The 21,122-nt window shown below is 39.9% G+C and overlaps 1 protein-coding gene across 1 annotated transcript; it reads left to right on the forward strand.

The window, feature by feature from the left end:
• Window positions 1-354: 354 nt before the first annotated feature.
• Window positions 355-21,100, forward strand: LOC109997358 (leucine-rich repeat-containing protein 52-like). The gene is made up of 2 exons (XM_020651810.3): window positions 355-1,362; window positions 13,820-21,100. Exons 1-2 carry the CDS (start codon window positions 711-713, stop codon window positions 14,146-14,148), a joined length of 981 nt encoding a protein of 326 aa, XP_020507466.1. The 5' UTR covers window positions 355-710; the 3' UTR covers window positions 14,149-21,100.
• The last annotated feature ends 22 nt before the right edge of the window (window positions 21,101-21,122 follow it).

Raw genomic sequence — 21,122 nt, forward strand, 5'->3', positions numbered from 1 at the left:
TTGATTTTGTGTAATTGTGTAACATGACAGTAAGATATGAAGGTCTGTGAGGTCATGTGTCCTGTACACAGACACTATTTATGGACACAGCTTCTACACAAACACACCTGCCTGAGGCATGTGTTGATGCATGGATTATCCTACACTTTACTAACCCTTACAATGTAATATGCTTCCCTACTGGCCCAGCGACTTTCTCTCTCGCCTCAGCTCACTCCGAGGCATGAGTCCACTTCTCATCACCCCCCCCCCCCCCCCCCCCCCCCCCCCCCCGACACACACACACACACACACCCACCCGCTGAGCAGTTGAGCGCCCCGCTCCGCTCATTTGGATTCAGTTTCAGGGAACCAGACGATGGGAAGCATGCTACTGACAGTGATCATCAGCGCTGCATGAGAGCACGTTATGCGCGCTCACAAGGCGTAAATGGCTGTGTTTTCATGGGAGAAGCTCAAATAAAAGAGGACAATTCGACAAAGCATGTAAATATCTGGTTGTCAAGAAGAAGAGACTGGATGCGCGCTGGATCCAGAACCAACGACAGGATGAACTGAGATTACGCGCGAGAGGTTGCCACGGGCAAGCGCTGGGTTTGACCTCTGTGAACAAATTTCTGGGACAAACATCTCGGTGAGGATGTCTCAATGAAGAATGTGACTGAATATGACTCTCTGCAAACGGGGTGGATGAAGCCCTCGGCGGTGTCATGCGTCTTGCCCCGCAGCCCAGCGCGCAACCCTTGCGGCTAATAGTTCTGATCCTCTTCCTCGCCACGCGCGCGAACACATCCCCGGTGCTGTCCACGGGCTGCCCGGACAGGTGCGTGTGTGATGACCAGCTGGTGGTTCAATGCGCCGGGCAGCACCTGACCACCTTCCCGGTCAACTTGCCGCTGGCCACGCGGCAGCTCATCATCTCCAACAACCGCATCGTGGAGCTACCGCCGCTCGCCCTCAACTACCTCTCTGATCTGGTGTACCTGGACTGCAGCAACAACTCCCTAACCGAGATATCCGAGTCCACGTTTGGGAATCTACGGAAGCTGGCCTACCTGGACCTCTCCTTCAACACCTTGACCCGGATCGAGGACAGGACGTTCGGGCCCTTGACGAGCCTGGTGATGCTGAGAATGACGGACAACCCGGGGCTCTCGGAGATTCATCCGGACGCCTTTGTAGAGAACACGGCCCTGCAGGTGCTGGATGTGGGTCGGAACAACCTGACAGTCCTCAACATCACCTCCCTAATCGCGCTGCCCGCCCTGCGCTCCGTAGGTCTCAGTGGGAACCCGTGGAGCTGCGAGTGCGACAACGAGGACCTGTGCCTGTGGGTCCACCTGGAGGGCTTCAAGTTCCAAGGTTTTAATCTCTTTTATTCTAATGTCATCCCAGCATGGCGTTTCTTAATGCTTTCATATCAAATTAAAGTAGGCTTCAGAGAGTTAATCACATCGAAGAACTGCTGGGCTCCAGTGATTAATCATTAGATAATGCTGGCTTATGTAAACTTTTGACCTTTTGCTAGCTGTATCTCACAAAGGACGATAGCCCCTCTTATAGAAGAAATATATCCCTGAGTGTTATTTCTTTATTTTGTGAGCCACTTTTATTATTGTTTTCTATGTTATACTCTTAAGGTGGAATGTAGAGTTCTGTTAAAATGTTTCTTCCCAGGCCTATTCTTTAGATATCATCAGAATTCAAAATGCAAATAACTGACTGCTGACATGTTGCCAGTTTTGACTAACATAACACTCTGTACAGTTGTGGTTTGTGTTATCATTGATGATAATTTAACAGGAAACTTGTTGATTTTGGGGTACCACCACCTGGTTCCATATTTTAGGAAGTAATGTGTGTTGTTACTGATACTGGTGTCAGACCAACTCTAGTGGCTTGAACATTGTGTGCACAAGTCATACAGACATGAGTACAAAACAATCAAAGAAAATAAGGAGCTTAAGGAGCCAGGCCACTACTGCACCCAACACTTCCCCCACAAAAAAAAATATCCTGTAATTTCCGCATGTTCACATGTAACACTGGTTGTAAGCTATGATAAAAAAAAAAATCTTCTTAGAAGGTAAAGTGAACATGCACCCTCTGCCTTCTGGATATAACCCCGTATATATCAAAAACAATATTATATTTATAGATTAGAGGCCGGTCAGCAGCTCTTTTATTGGCTTGTTATGTTTTCTCAGTAATATTCATATGAATTGATAATCTTGTGGTGGGACTTTTTTCCGATGCAGTTAAGCCAACCAAAACAACATAACGATTCCAGGGTTACCACATAACCACAGTTGTAATAAAAAAGAAAAGAAAGAAGTGTCCAGTTAAGTGTATCCTGGGGGTTTGTCGATGTGGAAATTGAGTTACTGTGTTTCCACTATGAGCTGCAAGTGCTCAATAATTGTAAACGTCTGAGGAATAGAGAAAGCAGAAAACTTAAACAGAGAACTATTGATGTAGATTGAAAGATGTATGAACTGTTTTCAATTTGTATTTAATAGTTTTTGAAACAGCTAATGAATCCTTTGCTTACAGTATATTTGATAATCAGCTGTGAGCTACACACAGCACTTATATTTGCACGTCTGGTTAGATGCTTTACTGCATTCTTCCGTGTCTCTGTACCCGTCTCTTTGCTATGCCAAAATGCTTTAATCTAATCTTTTCTAACTTGATTTAAAATGACAATCTGGGATTGCCATGTTGTAAAACTATTCTATACTCAGATCTGACTACCCTATAATAGTAAAAATATTAGTCAGACTCATTAAGCCCTGGCCGTCATTCTTTACGCTTGATGTGGAAAGTAATTGTCAAGTTATGATTGTTTTCTGATCAAACACTTCCTGAATAAAATATATAAGATTAAAACAAAAATATTAAAGGGTCTTGTGGATTGTAACACAGGGACCCCATCAAGACAAGGCCTAAATATGACATCATAAACCACCTCAAGGGTCTCATCACGCCACTTTATATTCATAACCATGCATTTTCCCTTATATATTTTCAATTAAATTAGCATGAACTAGTTAACACAGTACCACTGGAGCCCCCCGGGCTGTCTGCCTTTAAGGAAGGAATGACTCCGTGCTAACATCTTTGAAATTCCTGCACATCATGTTACTTAAAAACTCTCGTCATGTCTGCACAGCTGATAATATCACGCCATCATCTCTAACTGGTCTATTATGTTACATGTCCCAGATATGGTGCGTGGTGCAAATTATGTTGCCATGTGTTTACCATCATGAGGTTCGGTGAAGTCTGCAAAAGTTCAGCCCCTCTCTCAGCTTTCAGTGTGATGACATGCAGGTGACAGCAGTGCAGCTTGACAGCACTCAGACTATCAAATAACAAGGAGGGTGAAAGAGGATCGGAGGCGAATAGGGGCTGTTTGATTTCTCTTCACACAAGTGTGTTCATTAATTTGGCACCGCAGTTTTTGGAGCAAAACTAGAGAGTCTTTTATCTTGGAGTGACCGATCATTTCCTTTTTAATCCAGCCTTTGGGATACCGCACTGCATTCGTGATTAATGGAGAATAGTTTCAGCATCAAATATTGATCCCTCTTTTTGTTTTGTTTCTGTCAAGCTGATGAATGTGTCTGATTTTCAACAATCTTTCTTACTTTGAGTTAATGTGCTCATGCTCCGGAGTGGATGTGTCACTATGCAAAAGGGCAGCTGCTATTTATAGTGAGTCTTACTGAGCAAGAAGCCAGTCATAACTCCAACACCATAGCATTAATACACCCGCCACACTTCCTGAAAAAGGCATCCCCTGCACCTCTCTCCCACACATACACATGCTATAGTAAACCATGGTCCCTGCGCAGCTTAGTCCAAATCCATAACAAGTCCTGCAAGAGCTGTCCTATCTTCCTGCTGCTTTGTCTAGTTTAATTTGGAGAGGAGCCTCTTGCAGTGACAGCTGCCAGCAAGGGAGAAAGCGGACACACTCCGATACAGTCACACTCTACCTCTGTTATGTGTACACACAGCCTGTCCATCTCTTACAAGCAGACAGCACAGGCACTCAGACTCAATTAACTCAATCGTTCTTCCACTGTCATCTAAAGCACAGCAAAAATGTATTATATTCACACTGTGAAAAGTCTGTTTAATGTCATCTTGCTGTGTTCAAGCAAAAAGTTGCAAATCACATAAATGTGGCAACCTCACACAATGTTGAAATTTCACGGACAGGGAAAATCCAGTATATTAAGGTTCAACATCATATTTTATAACCAAATATCTACAGGTAGAAAACATCTAATGCTAGAGTCTGTTCACTTACTAGCTTACCTACGTGTTTGATAGTGTTGAGGCATCTATTCCTTTATAAAGCGGACGTTAATAGTTGTTGCTTAGTGAACATATCAAAATGTTCTTAACCTTAAATGTGCAACTTTTAGAGTATATGTCCAGTAGATGTTGCACTTTAGCACCAGTCTCACACCAAAAACAAAAGTTTTCTTTGGCCATGCCTCCTCTGTCCCACATCTCAACACCTCCCCTCCTCCCCCTAGTAGTGGTTTAATGCTGTTAGTGTTTGCGAACGTGTATGTTGTTTTGACTTCTAATATGCATTAAGTCCATAGAGTACAGATTTGCATTCTCTATTGTCTCTTCAGTTGCTAATCCGTCCAGAAGCTTTGAAATGATACAATTATTTTGTCAGTCAGTACAACATTATATTTGCATTTCAGCTTCCCACATCGACTTGGTGAAAGGACTTGAGATTGTATAGAGGTTTTTTTAGTCTTCTGGCAACTCGAGCCGATTTTTGCACTGCAGGTCACACCTACCCGTTCACAGCCATTCACACTATGATGCTGACGCAGCATCTGGAGCAATTTGTTTCATGCCAAAGGACACATCGCCATATGGCTGCAGGTTGAGAGACAACCGACTATACCACTGAGCCACAGCCGCCCCATGAATATGTTTAATTGATACACTCACACATGCATACAAATGTATTTCTTTATTTATTCATTTATTTGATTTGCAAAGAGACTATGTACAATACTAAACATGTCATAAATTGATGATTTGTACCAGAGTTAGCTTGAAGCTAATTTTCATACAGTCCCTTGACAGGTCATAATTACGAATGCATCACAAGACACATACAGAATACAGAGTGACACAGCTGTACAAACACATGCACACACAACTGAAACAAGAATATGCTACTTTAAAAAAAGGTTTGTTGATGATTAAGGTGTTAACTCTTTTATCAGCAGTTTTTCAGTTTAACTTCAAAGCTGCAGCTTTTAATGTTGCACAGAAAGCTGTTTCACCACAGGCAGTTTGATGAAAGGATAAAGAACAATCTCCTCATGAAAATATTCTTGTGGACTCTTAAGCCTTCTCCAAGTAAAAGATAAGAATGTGACGTTATGGAGGTTGGGCAGAACTTTTTTAAATCTTGAAGGGATGAAATAAATACATAATGAATAAAAAAATGCAAAGCTCAAATGATGATGCTTATAGTTTCATACAGGGATGATTTTATTTAGATGTTAAGGCCAGAATGTTTATAGTTTGTGACACAAGGTCCCCTCAAGTTACTAAAAGAAGTAGGAAATAATAAAGGCATAAATACTGTGTTTGCATCCAAAGAAATACAATTTCTAATTTGTCTTTGTCTTGCTTGTATGTGGGTTTTATCATTTAATTTTTTACGTCTCTTACAATAAAGTTTTGGTAGGTATATGAAAGGGCTGTGTAATCAATCAAGTGCAATTTCAATGTTTGTCGCAATATGAGAATTTGCAATAAACACATTGCAGAAGTTTGAATTATCACAATTGATAACAAAAATGATTTTATGTTAACAAGCAATGCTTTCTTGCTCAGCATTTGATCTATCGGATGGAGGTGGGTATAATGCTGCATTCATGTGCTGCTGGGAAGTCGTTCTTCTGACTTCAGTGTGTTCACGTGCTCTCAGTTCAGAAAGTCTGAATGTTGTAACAACAGCAAAAAAAAACAGCATTGATGCCGCGAAGAAGATCTGTGGAATTTAACTGTTAAAAGTTATATCTGAGCAAAAAGTTGATGTGCAATATGTGAATTAATAAAAAGTATCTTAACATTAACAAAACATATTTTGCCCCTCATGTGACGACGATTCTGACGTCAATTCGGGAAGTCGGGCACCTAATTATTTTCCAAGTTTCCAATGCTTTTTGGTTTTATTTTGGATTCAGAGTTGAAACTGAGTTGTATCTAATATGCACTCTTTCATTTTTGTTTTTTGATTTCAGATTATCAATATCGCAATACTAAACAATGTCATCACACTAAACATATTTATGTATACAGGCCTAACTCACCAAATATCACCATCTCTTAAAGTCTTTTTTTTACCAATAAAAACTCAGTAATTCATGGATTTAGACACCCAAACATGCTTAAACATACTTTCATTGCTTGAGGAGGAGGAACAGATGACAACATTTTACGGATGACCATGTTTTCAGCTGCAGGCTCTGTCTCCAAAGCCTTGTTATCTCGAGTCTGGGTCTCACCTGGTTCATGCAATATGGCTTTGCTTGTCTCCTCAGTTTAGGAAACGCATCAACAGGGAACGAGTGGGCAAGGTAGAGAGAGAGAGAAAAACCTCAGGAAGGAACCAACAGATTCTCCTCAGTCTCGCCTTCCTGGCTAGATTAACACTCTCTCTGTTATATAAGGAGAGCGTCTAGAAATAGAGCAGAGTGGGGATGGGGGAAGGAGGGAGGGAAAGCCCTCGTCTTTGATGCAAGTCCCATTGGGGGGAGGAGGGGGGGGGGGGGGGGGATGGGGTTGATGCCAGAAGGGTTTCCTCCCTGGCTGACAGGCACACACACACACCCTAGCATACACGTGCACACACTCATAAGCATGCTCTGCAAGGGCCGAGATAGTGGATGAGAAAGTTAATTCTCATGGAGGGTGTTTGTGCATGTTAAGAAGGAGTGTGCATGTGTGTGTGTATTCTGTGCGTATGCATGGATGGTTTGTTTGTTAAAGCTGGAGTGTAACAGCATATTGTGTGAACAGTGCACAGCAGCAGCCTTTGAGAGGATCAGAGTATGCTTTGAATTCTCTGTGCTGGATGGAGCTGAGAGAAGCTGACTGTCCTTGTGTTCTTCAGCTGCACGCTAGTTTTCAGATCTGTCAGCCGCAGAAGAGCTTCTCGCAGGATAAGAACAGAGATTTGTTCACTGAGTAAATCAAATATTAGAAGTCACATTTCTGTCGCGCTATTTAAATAACTTGTCAAGTGATTTGATTGAAAGCTACAGCGTGATCCCTCCGAACCTCCATCAAATCACACCTCCCACCAGCCTGAGTCAGTTATAACACCTTTATTTGTTGTTACTGAGACTGCATGAATATATAGTCAGCAAGATAGCACAAAAGTTGACATATCAAGCTTAAAGGGATGGTTTAAATAGGTAGCTAGGAAATTTGAATTTATTATCTGAAGTAAATGAATAAGAAGTACAAAAAAATGCCTAAAATTAAAGAATTAGCTAATTTAATGTACAAACAGGTGACATTTTATGGGAGTAATGGATACAGAGTTAAAATGTAAAAAGCATCTGAAAGTAATCTATGAACAGTTAGCGTAAAGTTATGAACGGTTAAAAGGGATTAATTAGTAAAGAGATTAACTGTTGGTTTGCTGAAACTAATGGAAGATATTAGCTAATGAGCTAATGATACATACAGTCTGTGGTTTATCTGGGAAGCTTATGGCTGTTTGCTAAGACAGGGCAAAACTTTCACCTGTCCAATCATTTACAAACAAACACATTAAATGCCTTCTGTGCGTAGAAGTAATGACTAGTTTGTTGAGACTGTGAGCTAAAAGCAAAACAGGCTGCGTCCGAAACTGTAAACTAACTTACGACTACATACTAAAATAGCATATAGGCTACTAACCTGACCGTTAGTATGCAGTTAGCATCATATTAATGTAGCCTACGGGTCACATGACTTAATAAAAATATCGATATTAAGGTAGGGACTACGTTGGATAAGCTACCACTAAGCTAGTGCAACTGTGGATCCATAAATATAATTCAACCACAATATACAAACGTTCATTACTACTGAAGCTACATTGTAATTTTTATATTATTTGACAACTTATAAAACATTACAGTTTGATTACTTTTATTTGTACACCTCGTGATGGCTGGCTGGCAAGCTCCGCCAGATAGTCTTAGAGCTGCAATGCATTATGGGATTGAAAAGTTCTGGCTGATCTTGTAAATATCTGGTTACCTCTGAAGTGCATGAAATTGCATGCTGTGATTTAAGGGACATACTCTTCCTCAATGTGACGTTAAATTTAGTATGAAAGTAAATGCTTTTCAAGACACGCCAATGAAATCTCTTGCAGAAATAAATGGATAAACACAAACACAAACATGAATTTAGCAAAGAAATGATAGATAACAGCATTTGATCTGTTATCAACCAAAAAATATAGTACAGGTTGCAGAGAATCAAAGCAGCTTGCCTTCATGCACGCTCTATATTTTTTCCCAGATTGATGTGTGCATTTTCACTAATGTAATTTTTACAGCAAAAGATGCCAGCACAATGAGAATGTTTGTTTTGAGGCTGTTGCAGGGTTACAGAGAACTGCTCCCTGTGCAGAAAGTTTCAGCCTTTTGATCTCTCCCAGTGGGAATTCCCCCCTGTAAGAAATCTTTGAAAATACAGAAGCCAATTAAAGACATTGGCGGTATGGAGACGGCAACATTCTTGTTTTATTTCTGCTCACAGCAGTGAAAGACTCAGCCAGACTTCAGGATTATTTTCTGTGAAAGCCTCTCTTGTCAGCTGCTGCAGAGCTCAACAGCCGTCATGTGGCATATTTAATTTTGACTGATAGGCCTTTTAAAAATGTATCCATCCACTGTATTTTTTAGAAAGAGTAAGAAGTCTATATTTTCATTAGGATTTGAGGATTTCAGGAAGGTCTTAGTGGTAGTCATATCCCTGGCCTGATGATAAGAAACCTTATTATCTGGTTTCAGGCAGACACAAAGGCTCGAGTCATTCTCTAATCCTGTGGGGGAGAAAAGATTTTGAATAATTCATCCATGATTTTTATTATTTTTCTTTTTTTTAATATTGTTTAATGCTATATCAACTTAAGACTGTAGTTCTCATGGGAAGCTCTTTAAGCTTTGCAGGTTGCAGCCTGACAAACAAGCTTCATCGTTATGCAAGAACAATTTCTGACTGTAAGCCTTATGAACCTGAATATTTTATGATATCTTCAGCCCAGTTTAAAAGTTTGAAATGAAAAAAAGTAATATGTCTGAACTATTAAACAGGCAGCTCTGTTTAATAGCTTATGTAAAACATTTTCTTTAAGCTACTTTTCATGGCTCTCAAACATCAAAGGATCATTTAAATCACTTGGTGATTAAAGGAGCAATATGTAACTCTGACAGGTAGTGTTTGAAATTGGTACTGCAGTCCAAATTCAAAACACTGGAAAGAGATGTCTCCCCTCGCCTCCTCCTATTTGCAGCTGATGCTCATGCAGGTTGCCATGTCGCAGACACTGAAGCTTCAGTGTTTAACCAGCTTTGCATCGGTCTTGAAACCTTTCTGCTCTCTAACCTCTCTCCATTTTTCAAAAACATCTCCAATATTTATCCTATTTTTTTTTTTTTTTTTACCATTTTTCTGCTCGTGGAGCTGAAGATGCCGAGGCTATTCAGGTGGGGTAGGATCAGTTATATTTGAACCAGTTCGCTTACCCTAAAACAAGTCAAAAACAAATACAGACTATTCTTGACTCGAACTGAAACTTAGGAGGAGGACATACTCACTGCTGCATTGTCGTCAGAGAAGCCAACACTTCAACATAGCATGTTTCCTTAATGTCTGATGAGAAGGTAATTTTATGATTTAATTCAGTAGATATCTTCAAATTGCTACTTTAAGAGGCAAGGGTGCATACATGCTGTTTGTAAATAGGATGAGGTAAATTGAAGCAAAGCAACAGCTATGTGCCCTTTTTATATAGGCCTTTTTTTTCAAGTCAACTTCTTTATAAGTGGCAGTTTCTGAAAATAATACATTATGCTTTTTAGTTAAACACAGCACAAGTCACTTCACATTCTCAGCAGCATTCAGAGTCCATTTTAGCTCACATAGACTGTTCAAAGAGGGACAACACACCACCTCTGTCGCGTAATTAATTTATTAAGATATTATGTGAGTTGTGTTCCATTGAACTCCGCCGACTGGTCCCACGTTTCAGTCTTCAGCAAGTGGTTCTTTTCAGGCCCAGAGAGGTCCACGGGCCAGATCAGATGCCTTGAAACCTGGGTTGGAGTTTGCAGCTGGGATGGAGATTGTACTTCGGTTCAGCCATCGTCTAAGATGCTCCAAGAGGATGAAACAGGAAAAATATCAAAGAGTCTTTTAATGCGTCGATTTCCAATTCAGATTAACGTGATGGCCATCTCGATGAATCCAAACTAAGGAATTGGCGTTTAAAATTAAAGAGCAAAGACTTTGGAGAAGAAAGTTCAAAAGCCTTGCTTGAGCCAGAAAGAATTGATGTTTCCAAAAATGTGCGTTGAAAATAAAAGTTCGGCAGAGAGTTGTCTCTACGGCACAAACTTAAAAGAAGTGATTCGAACCGAAGTCCAAAGAGAAGCGAGCAAGAAGCTGAAAAAATCTTAAACTGAAAACTGGAGATCTGAGCTGAGTCTTGAACTTTTATCAGCTGGAGGACAGGAGGGGGGCCGCCCACGGGCTACTCCGAGTTTACTCAATTAGATTTAGAATAAGAATCTAAACATATATACGTCACCATACATTCATTTCGATATTATTCCTATCAGATCCACATTGATGTAGATTCACGTCATATATTTAGACAAGCATTTCTATCAGATTCATGTTGAAATGAAAATCACACCATCTGGGAACATCCTCAGATAATCCCAGCCTGTATGTAAACAAAACCATGTTATACAGTCAGCATTCTCAATAAGACATATTAATAAAGTAGGAAAATAAATTGGTGTCTTTAAATAACACCTTCTATAGCTAATATCAAAGAGTATGCTTTATAACACCTCTAAATGTATAATTATGACGGTTACATACTCATGGAAATTCTAACACTAGATGGCAATAGCGCTCCACGTCAAATTCCTATTAAAACTATTATAACTCTCATTTGTATTCTGAACATCTAATTTTGAGTTTAAAAAGATGATTCCGAGTGTTCTGTTTCCGCTTGGTTGTTTACTCAAGGTGTTGTAAATGTTTATAATATCCTGTCCTCCAGAGCCTGTCTGAGAGGGAGACTTAAAGAGCCCATATTATGCCCTTTTTGGGGTTTGTATATTTAATCTATGTACCTACTTTTGTACGTTCACAATAGCTAAAGTCCGAAAAAAGTGTCTGTTTTCATGTACTGCTCCTCCTTGCTCCCTCTACGCTCTGAGTACAACAGCTACGCTCTGCTGAGCCCCCACTGTTAGACCCCACGTGGGCCAAGTCTGCTCTGATTGGTCTGCCGATCCGCTCTGTCGTTATTGGTCAGTTGCTCAGCACGCTTCTCGGAAATTTCAACATGAGCTGCAGGGCTTGCCACAACGAGCCAATGAACTTCAGTGATCTCACACTGACAATGACGTCGGACTGACACATTTTTATCGAGGGGGGCTAGAACAGAGCGTTACATGCGGCTAATGCTACAGCTAACTGGAGGAAGTAGGAGAAGCCGTGTTTCCGTGGACTTTGAATTTTTGCACATAGATGTGCCTAAACATGCACAGGACACTTGGAAAACACACTAAAGGGCATATAAAACCAGAAAAAGCATAATATGTGACCTTTAAATAATTGATCAGTTCCTTTGTTTCTTGCTAAGGGTAACCAACATGTTAAGCCACATCCCTGAGTCCTGCAGGAAGAGAGGTTGTGAAACGTGGCTGCTAATATCGGCTACACCTCCTTCATTGTGAAGTCAAAAGATTCAGAGCTCCCCGTACTGACTGACTGCAGAACAGGTCAAACCTGCCTCTTCCATGTTAACAGATGGGACAAGGGGCAAACTTTGACATTAAAAATTAGGTATATGTCAAAGGATTTTTTTTCTCAAACCTAGTTTCTGTCACGATAGCTGGTTTTTATCCACCCTAATAAGTGTTTATGTCCTCTTTTTTTCTGCAATGATTAGTTATTTGATTCTATGGTGCAAAACGCTATTATTGACAGCTCTGTTTACTAATGTGGCTCTTGCTGTGTGCACCAGATTAGTAGAGCAAGGTTCAAGGTTAAAGGTTAATTTATTGTCATTCCAGAAACATGGGTACATGAGCAGAGGAGAAAACATAAAAAAACACTACCAGAGGAGTCAGTGAAAATTTGTAACTGTGAGTGTCTGATTCAATCCAACACAACAATCTGCTCTACTGTTGACTTTACTGACCTAAGGGAAATGTGAATTAGGTTAGCGTAAAACTTGTGTGACTTCAATACCGTGACTCTTCCAGCTGATCCCTATGCAGACTCTGGCTCCAAATGAGCAATAGGTCAGCGCCTGTCACAGGGGCTATTTTAATTTCACTTCTACAATGGGAGGAGGCTGTCGGGCATGTCCATCTTTACATACAGTCAATGGCCCAAACCCTGACCTACTCTTAAACCTTTAGCAACTAATTTAATCCTTACCAACTTTGACTGTTTCACATACCTTAAACCTAAGGTCATGGTTTAGTTTGGCTTAACCATTTCAAATACTTTTAAAAAAGACCCAGCACCGGGCTAAATAGTTGTAAACCAAAAATGGTAGAATATAGACCATCTCTCAATCTGAGTAAATCTTTGTAGACAAACATGATTTGGGAAATGAAATGTTAATACATTTAGCTCCATCAGGTAGAACATATTTTCCAATGTGGTTGTAGCCCTGCAGTACCAAATATCTCAGTGAATCTTTGTAAAATCAATGATCATAAAGAAGACAATAGCATCCCTCTAATGCATAAACTGAATGTTTAGGAGAGCTTTGGAAAAGATTAGGTTAATAAACATTTTTTGGTTACAGATTAGCTATTCTCAAAAGTGATGAAACAATCCAATGCCAGCAAATGAGGATGTGCAGACACTATGTGTGAAGCACGATGTCAGGCAGTGCCTCCACAGTGAACAAAATGTGTTTTGAAGGGCTTCTTGTTGCCGTCAATGTGAACCAAAGACCTTAAGCAGATTTTATCTCTCTTTAAGGATTAGACCATAAATAAACTCTCATCTAAGATGTGTTTTCCTCCTTTAAACTTAAAGCCAAATTGAGAATCATTTTCAGTTCTGCATCATGTGCTTGCTCCCCGGGACTAACGATGCAAATGTTATCTGTAAGAAAAGGGTTTTTAGTTGAACTTTTTAAAATAGGAAATAGAATGCACTCATACAGCACTTTTGTAATCACTTAAAGTGTTTTCAGACGACACACATATATCCACACTCTAATATTAGAAGCTGCTTATCATATTTATACACCACTGTCAATGCCTTCTGGAGCAACTTGGGGTTCAGGGTCTTTTCCATGGGCACTTTGACATGTAAACTGCAGGAGCTGCGGATAAAACTTTGACCGAGGTCCAACTTTACTATTTGATGAATACAAAACGTGTGAAATGTTTAGTTTACATTTTCAGTGACACATTTCTTTGACATTGATTCATCACCTATTGTGTTTTTGTTCTCTAATTAATCCTCATTACTCCTTTCTGCTGTTTTTGTGTGACAGATGAGGGACAGACGGTGTGCGGCTCACCTGCTGACATGCAGGGTCGTCGTCTGGGTGAGGTCGGCCTCCAGCTACGGACGTTATGTCACCAGACTCTGGGCTCCTGGGACTATCTTTTCTTTGTGGTCATTGGCTTTGTCATCTTCGCTGCTGGCACGGTGTCGGCCTGGGTGATGGGCGTCATTATGGTGCTCTATGAGCGCTACATCAAGAAGAAAGATGAACAGCTGGACGTGGACGACGACGAGGAAACCATCGAGAGCGGCCGTACCTCACGTACCAGGAGTGACCATGGCAATGGGAATTTGAAAACATCACATACTGTGTGAAAGATTTATTCATCCCCTGCACGCCATGGATTCCTACAGTGCCTCCTGTCAACTTCCAGGACTGTCTGTGAAGTCTAATCACACTCCTGTCACACTGAGTCTGTGTAACAGGCTCAACACCGAAGGGGGAGGATTCAACAGAAACGAGGCATGTCTGTCCTCTGATTTAAAGTGTGCTTTAAGTGTGCTGAGGTGAGGTAACACACACTTGGGCTGCCATTGTTGAGGTCCTGAGCCCTTTGTTATTACTGATTATGTATGCAGACCCTTTATGGTTTATCACTCAGGGCGAGCAGGAAGGCTATTACCCAAACTCTTTTACATTGGTCTAACCAACAGAGAATTATTTTAATGGTTAACAGCATAATATGATTAGCTAATGGTCCCATTCACACATTTTAGAAAAGTGTCAAGAAGTTTCACATATTTTGTACCTATTGACCTTATTGCCTGGAGTTAGATGACAGAGATTGATACCACTCCAATGTCTTTGTTAAATATGAAGCTGCAGCCTGAGGCCCCTCGCTTTATCTAGCATAAAACCTGAAAACAGTGAAATCGCTAGCCTTGCAAATAGTCCTTGACACTGCTGACTGCGTAAAACATGAACAAAGTCTTTGTGACATCACCCATTGTTTTCTGAACAGGACATTTTGAAGCACATCAATTGAAATGCTATCCTAACCAAACTATTGATCAATCTAGAAACAGGCAAAGAGGTGGGGTTGAACATTTCGCCAAATTATAATCAAAACGGATGAGTCTTAAAAAAATGTAACTGCAGTTTTTTGTATTTCTGCTGCATTGGCTTGATGTTTCCACAACGGAGGTTGCTGCATGGGCTTAATGGGGATTCATTGGCTTTGGGAGCCAGCCTCAAGTGGACGCTCTGGGAACTGCAGTTTTTCGCGCTCATTTCCACATTGGCTCAAATCCAACAACCAGCACCTCTAAAGGTCATGAAGTAACATGTTGTATCTTTTATTTTTTCGCCAGGAGCATTGAAACATCTAACTTGACCATCAATTAGTATATCCAGTAGCTTGGTCAGTGGCCACATTCATCAAAATCTGATGCCGTAGATACCACTTTAGTGTCATTTCACGACACTGTCCACTATTTATTTTGATGTGGCATTGAGGTTAAGTGATAAAGTATGAAGAGTGTATGTCAGTCAAATGTGAACTCAAGTAAACACAACTGTCTTTTAGGATGCTAGAATTTGATTCCCATGTGAAATTATTTTAAAAATATATTTTTAAGAAGTTAATTTTTTTTAGTTAGTTAACAAACAGCCACTATGTAACAAATCTGTATTGGTTTTGTTAAACATGGTCATAAGTTGTGTAACATACATTTTATGTAGCTGGCACATTTAAGTTAATGCTTATGTAAACCTAAAAAAGGGTGAATTTCTGAATCCAAACCAAGTACTAACAGAGCATCATAAACATAATCATACTGCAACTTACAATTTGTAAAGTAAAATATACTTCAAGTACCTCACAGGGAAATTAGTTTTAGACTCTGTCCTGCAGAAACAGATAATAATAAACATCAAAAAGTAATTAAATATGAAATCATTGTAGGCAATCTTTATTCTGAGATGTTACCAACAATTATTTATGTAACATTCTTAGTCTCTTGTTGTCTCTTGTAAGAGTCGATCAGAAGTTGCACATTTTATTTCTCATGTGACCAGAGAGCTCTGCATGCACAACGCTGACAGGAGAGGGATATCTATTATCAGACTTTGGCACTTCACTTCAGGCCACAGTCCGAGCCGCTGTTTTGTAATAAGCCGAGAGGAAAGGTAGACACAAATGTCAATCGTGACCATTAAGTCTTTAACTAAAATTAAGGTTTACTTTATTGTTCCCCGCAAGGGGAAATTCTGTTTTTACACTCCGTTAATCATGCACGGCAGTGCTCAGGAAGTGCTCAGGACCTCTCCAGCTACCAGGCCAACTTCCATATTTGGTCTGCAATGGGACTTGAACCGGTGACCCTCCGGCTCCCAACTCAAGTCCCTACAGACTGAGATACTGCCGCCCTTAGAGTTCTAGGGATGAGTCAGAAGACCAAAACCCAATGCTACTGTTACAAAAGTAGTTTGCTCCAATGAGGGATAAAATCTGGTCATAAAATTTGTTTGTATCTATCGTTTTACTAAATTGATGAGTACCCTTCTTACAAATCAAGATGAAAATCTAATCGATCATACTGAAACTGATACTTTGGACTTCGGTTCAAATTTTGCACACACAACATTTAGCAGTGGACCTCCATAATGGCAACACACACAATTAAAGTGAAAGTGGTGTGTTCATTCTGCTCACAGGAATGAAAGGAGAAGATTAGACGCATGCATGTCGGTGTAGATGAGTTAACACTCCTGAGCACTCAGGAGTGTTTGCAGCTGCATTTTTTCCACTGATGGTTCAGCTATCTCACCTATTAGCCCAGAAACAAGCTGCAGTCCAGGGTTTTGTGTTGAAATTCTATTTGTGAAGTTGAGAGCCGGCTGCTGAGGACTGTTTTGGCAGGGAGCCCTGCAGGATGACGAGTAAACAGGAGAGTGTTATAATTTATTTCTACTTCATCCTGTCGCTGTTGGTTTGAGTGCCGTGTCCTCGCTGTTTCTGCATGCACTGTTGATGCACAAAAAAGCCTTATGTGGTGTAGACGAGCCTCGAGAGCTACTGACAAATAAGAGATATACATATGTAAGATCCTATGAAATCATTTGAGCTAGTTATTTAAAATGCTCTTGCTCTTACTTTTTTTCATAGTTAGTAAAAAAAAAACATTTTCATTTATGCTTTGGATCAGGTGAGTTTTATTAAACATGGAATTGAATGAATCTTCTGTGACGACAGTTTGAAGCAATAAGATAGCTTTTGTGTAGGTAAATATGATAAGTATCTTCTTTTTAAGTGGCCGTACTACACCACTGGCATTGACTGTTATGTACTTAAAGAAGCAGGAAAGAACCAAATGCTGTACGTGTACAATAAGTTGTGTCTGATCCTAATGAACAAATGAGGGACCAGAGAAGGGGGGCGTAAAATATTACAGAGCTCGGACGTGCTGTTCTTTAAATAATTTTATACTATGAGGATTTTACTTTATACAAGTTTGATTTTGAAAGCTGCAAATTGTTGTTGATATAGACCCTTTTTCCATTGGAGAGTTTGACGTTACAGTTAGAAAGGGACAGGTGTGGATAATTTAATTAAATAATGGTTGAATTCCATTTATCTGCTCCAGTTTCAGGGTCCTGTATTAGCATACTGGCTCACTGTCATGGTTATGGGGCACATAAACAAACCACAGCATTGTTTTGTACTAAGAACTCAGCTTTTTCTGGTTGTAGAAATAAAATAGAACCACCCACTATAGTTTTTCTACTAATTTGAGTATTTAATTCTTGGATGGTCCAACGCGTAACAGATTATAAGGTTGAAAAAGGTGAGAAAATGTATTATTAAAATGTTGGAGCAGTTATTTCATTAATCCACACTCTTACTCTAAACAATGTGTTGTCTCATTATGTAACGTAATCTGCAAAACTACTGAGAAACATTTGTTCACACATTTACTACACTTGCTATATTGTTACTTGTACAAAATGACCTTAAAATTCAAAGTCATTGTTTTCACAATGTATAATTACACCATCGTTCACTTCATCTTATTGACCTTTTTCAGGCAGTCACATAAAAAGTACATGGTGTAATTAATAACGATAATGATGACTGAATTCCAATATTAGGTGTTCAAGTTTCAGAGCAGCGCTCTCATGCATTATTAATGTTATTAAGTATACCTATGCTTCTCCTGCAATGGGGAGTCATGTTAGCCCTGTCAAAGGTGTGTTGAAGTCAAAGCAGCTCAAATAGAGCGGTCCATGGTTCTGTTAAATATAGAATCTCCGTTGATTAGTATATTTATGACCCTCAGGAATGAATCTTCACGTGTTCATTTGCGCTCCATCATCATAGGGAGTGATCTGCCAACCTTAGCATACTAACTGGCACAGCAAATGTCACTGCATGCCAATAGCGTGACCTGAGTACTGTACCTGTTAGTTGCCTACTAAAGCAGTATGCGGAGAAGCCTCTGAACATTTGAGTCCTTGGTTGCTGGTTGCTTTCATTGCTTTGGTTTTTATATTTGCATGAGGTCCTTCAGTATATATTGCATAATGTGCATGTCTTTTTAGGGTTTGTGAAGTTCACTCTCATCTATATCTATATACTATACAAGCATATGATCTCAACTGTAAGGAATTTTTTACATTATGCTAGATTATGCCATGTGATGCCACGGGCAAGGGTGAGTGTGCGACCTGGAAATAGGCCAGCCTGTTGTCCTCATTGATGTAGGCACAGTAACACAGATGAAATAAGAAAATATTTCCACATGTTGTTCTTTTTTAAATGATCATACATACCTTCTATTCTTGTGCATAGCACACAAAGCAAACACCAGGCTCTGAAAACCCTCAGTATTGACAGTTCTCGCTCCATGTGGGCACTTGGAGGTACTTTACAGAAGCTGAATATGCCCAGCTTCAATAACATACTAAGTGGATGAGCTGAAATCCAATATTATGCACTTTTTACACCCCCACACTGCAAACTCAGACCATATTTAGAGGCACATGTATGCATGTGCTCTGACACACAGAGACAAAAGCATCAGTTCTCCCGCTCTCATCGACTCCAACACGAATAACCTCTGAGTATATTGTGCTGTATAAAAGCTTAAAAGAAGAGCTCTTCTCTCGTTACTGACTCAAACCAGAACAGCATCTTCCCACATCGTCGAAACAACACTATCTAAAATTTAAAGGAGTTATATTTGGAAATGTGCACCTTAGGATTCTTGACGTTACAAATATGACAGGAGTGATAAGATGTTTGTGCCTGTCTTTTAAATATGAGGCTACAGCTAGCAACATTTTTAGCTTAGCTTAGCATGAAGACTGAAAACAGGAAAATGACCTTACCCTGCTCAAATGGAGAGAAAAAAACGCACTAACAGAGTTTCTTAGCCGGTAATAAATACATTTACCTTGTTTTTACTCCCTGCAAGCTGTATAAAAACAAAAACTTGAAGTAATCGAGGGAAATACATGACTATTCTTCAGTCAGGAGCTATTTAAGTACCTGGAAAACTATGCACTAAGGGACTAATGAAGACAATTGAGGAGGGAAAACATGTACCCTTTAGAAAGGCACCAAAATTCCTTACAGTTCATTGAGCAGTGCTAAAAAATTGGCGTATGTTTTTTAAATTGTAGCTGAAGCCAGGCTTACTGGATAAAAATCAATAGATCACATTTTCATTTGTATTTTTAGGACAGAGCTAGGCTTCCATTCTTTATGCTAAGCTAAGCTAGCATTATATTGGTGTAGCTTTAGAGAACAGACACAGAGTGGTCACAATCTCCACAAGAATCTTTTTAGCATATTTCCACGTGTCCTGAATCCTAAGTATGGTACTATTATTTTTAGCGCCTTATAATGTCCAAACTTTGACAAAAGTAGTGTCCCTGTCATGTACACTACTTTATAACTTTCACTTTGTGTTTCAGATTAAACATTTTTATTTTTTTGTGTTTGAACATAGTTAGGCTAACATTACACCTTTGCTAAGCTTAACTAGGCTAAAACAAGCTAAACTAAGCTGAGCTAAGCTAAGCTAACAGGCTAGTGGCTGTAGCTTTCAGATGACAACCTGAGAGTGGTAATAATCTCTTGTTTAACCCTTGACAACAAAGCAAATATGTTTCTTTCCCTTTGTTTCACAAATTTGATACCTGGTGGTATTAATAGAGATATTTGTGTGCTTGAAAATGGTGGTGTCTTTCATTTGTGTATCCACACATCCGTCTTTCTGGCTGAGGTATAGTTTTCAGGAGGTGCTTCAGGACAGAGATGCACTCAGCTGGCTGTGGTCACATCAATAGCACAGCTGTGAGTCAAAGTCAGTTCAGTGAATAGACGATGAAATGCATCTCACACAGCGGCTGCATGCAGAGGCTCCTGCGGGCTTGTTCCTGCCTCTGGTGGTGTAACTCGTGTTCTTTGCACCATTGTGTGCATCCACTGAGCTGAAGGCTAACTGGCCACTGCAAAATGCCTGCAGATGGTAGATGTGACATCAAGTAAGAACGGCTCTAACCGACCGTAATAGCCCTCTGACACATCTACTTACAAATACCCTCACTCATACACATACACTAACACACACTAAACAGGAATAAAACCCTTTAGTCGCAGTGGAATGATTTCCACCAAAGTTGGAAATAAGGATGTTTCCAGAGTGTTGCTGCTTGGGAACTGGGGGCATATTTTCAGTTATTTCAACAAAATTACATCATTAATCACTGCCACATATGGATGACAGCAACAACGACAAAAAACTCTCAGCCAAATCCAACTGCCCGTACTGCTGAACTACTGAAAAAAAGGTACTGCTGCAACTTATATTAAGTGAAATATATATCTAAGCTTACAGTTGTAAAAATGCAAAGTGTAAAAAGAGTTTTGTACTTTCCTTTGCTCAAATGATTTCCTTTTTTTTCTTTTTTGACCACACTGATGCACAAACAGATGGACAGAAATAAGCAAAATGTCTGGTTTTCATTCCAGGCCAAGAATTACTTTTTTCTTTTTCATTTTTGTCAACAGAGACTCCGAGACTTTGTCTGCTGGGATTTCCTTTAACTCAATGAAATTATTGTGTTCAATCTTATGTTACATACTGTATGTTTTCTATTCCTCCTCTGAGAATGTGGATATCGATTTTTAGTGAAAAGGAAGCCCCTGCATTTACTTGGCAGAGAGGAGGTTGGTCCTACTGCTGTTACATGTCTGCACACAGGCTCAGGGGCCTGACAACTCTGTATCCTTCCCCAGCAATAAAAGGTCATTTGAGAGGAGTTGGTGTGTCGTTTTGTGCGT

Source organism: Labrus bergylta, chromosome 4 (genome assembly GCF_963930695.1).
Source record: "Labrus bergylta chromosome 4, fLabBer1.1, whole genome shotgun sequence".
In the NCBI taxonomy this organism is placed as follows: Eukaryota; Metazoa; Chordata; class Actinopteri; order Labriformes; family Labridae; genus Labrus; species Labrus bergylta.

Coding starts and splice junctions, on each gene's coding strand:
- LOC109997358 (XM_020651810.3), top strand. CDS start 711: ATGCGTCTTGCCCCGCAGCCCAGCGCGCAACCCTTGCGGCTAATAGTT. Junction 1,363..13,819: donor GGAGGGCTTCAAGTTCCAAG/GTTTTAATCTCT, acceptor TTTGTGTGACAG/ATGAGGGACAGACGGTGTGC.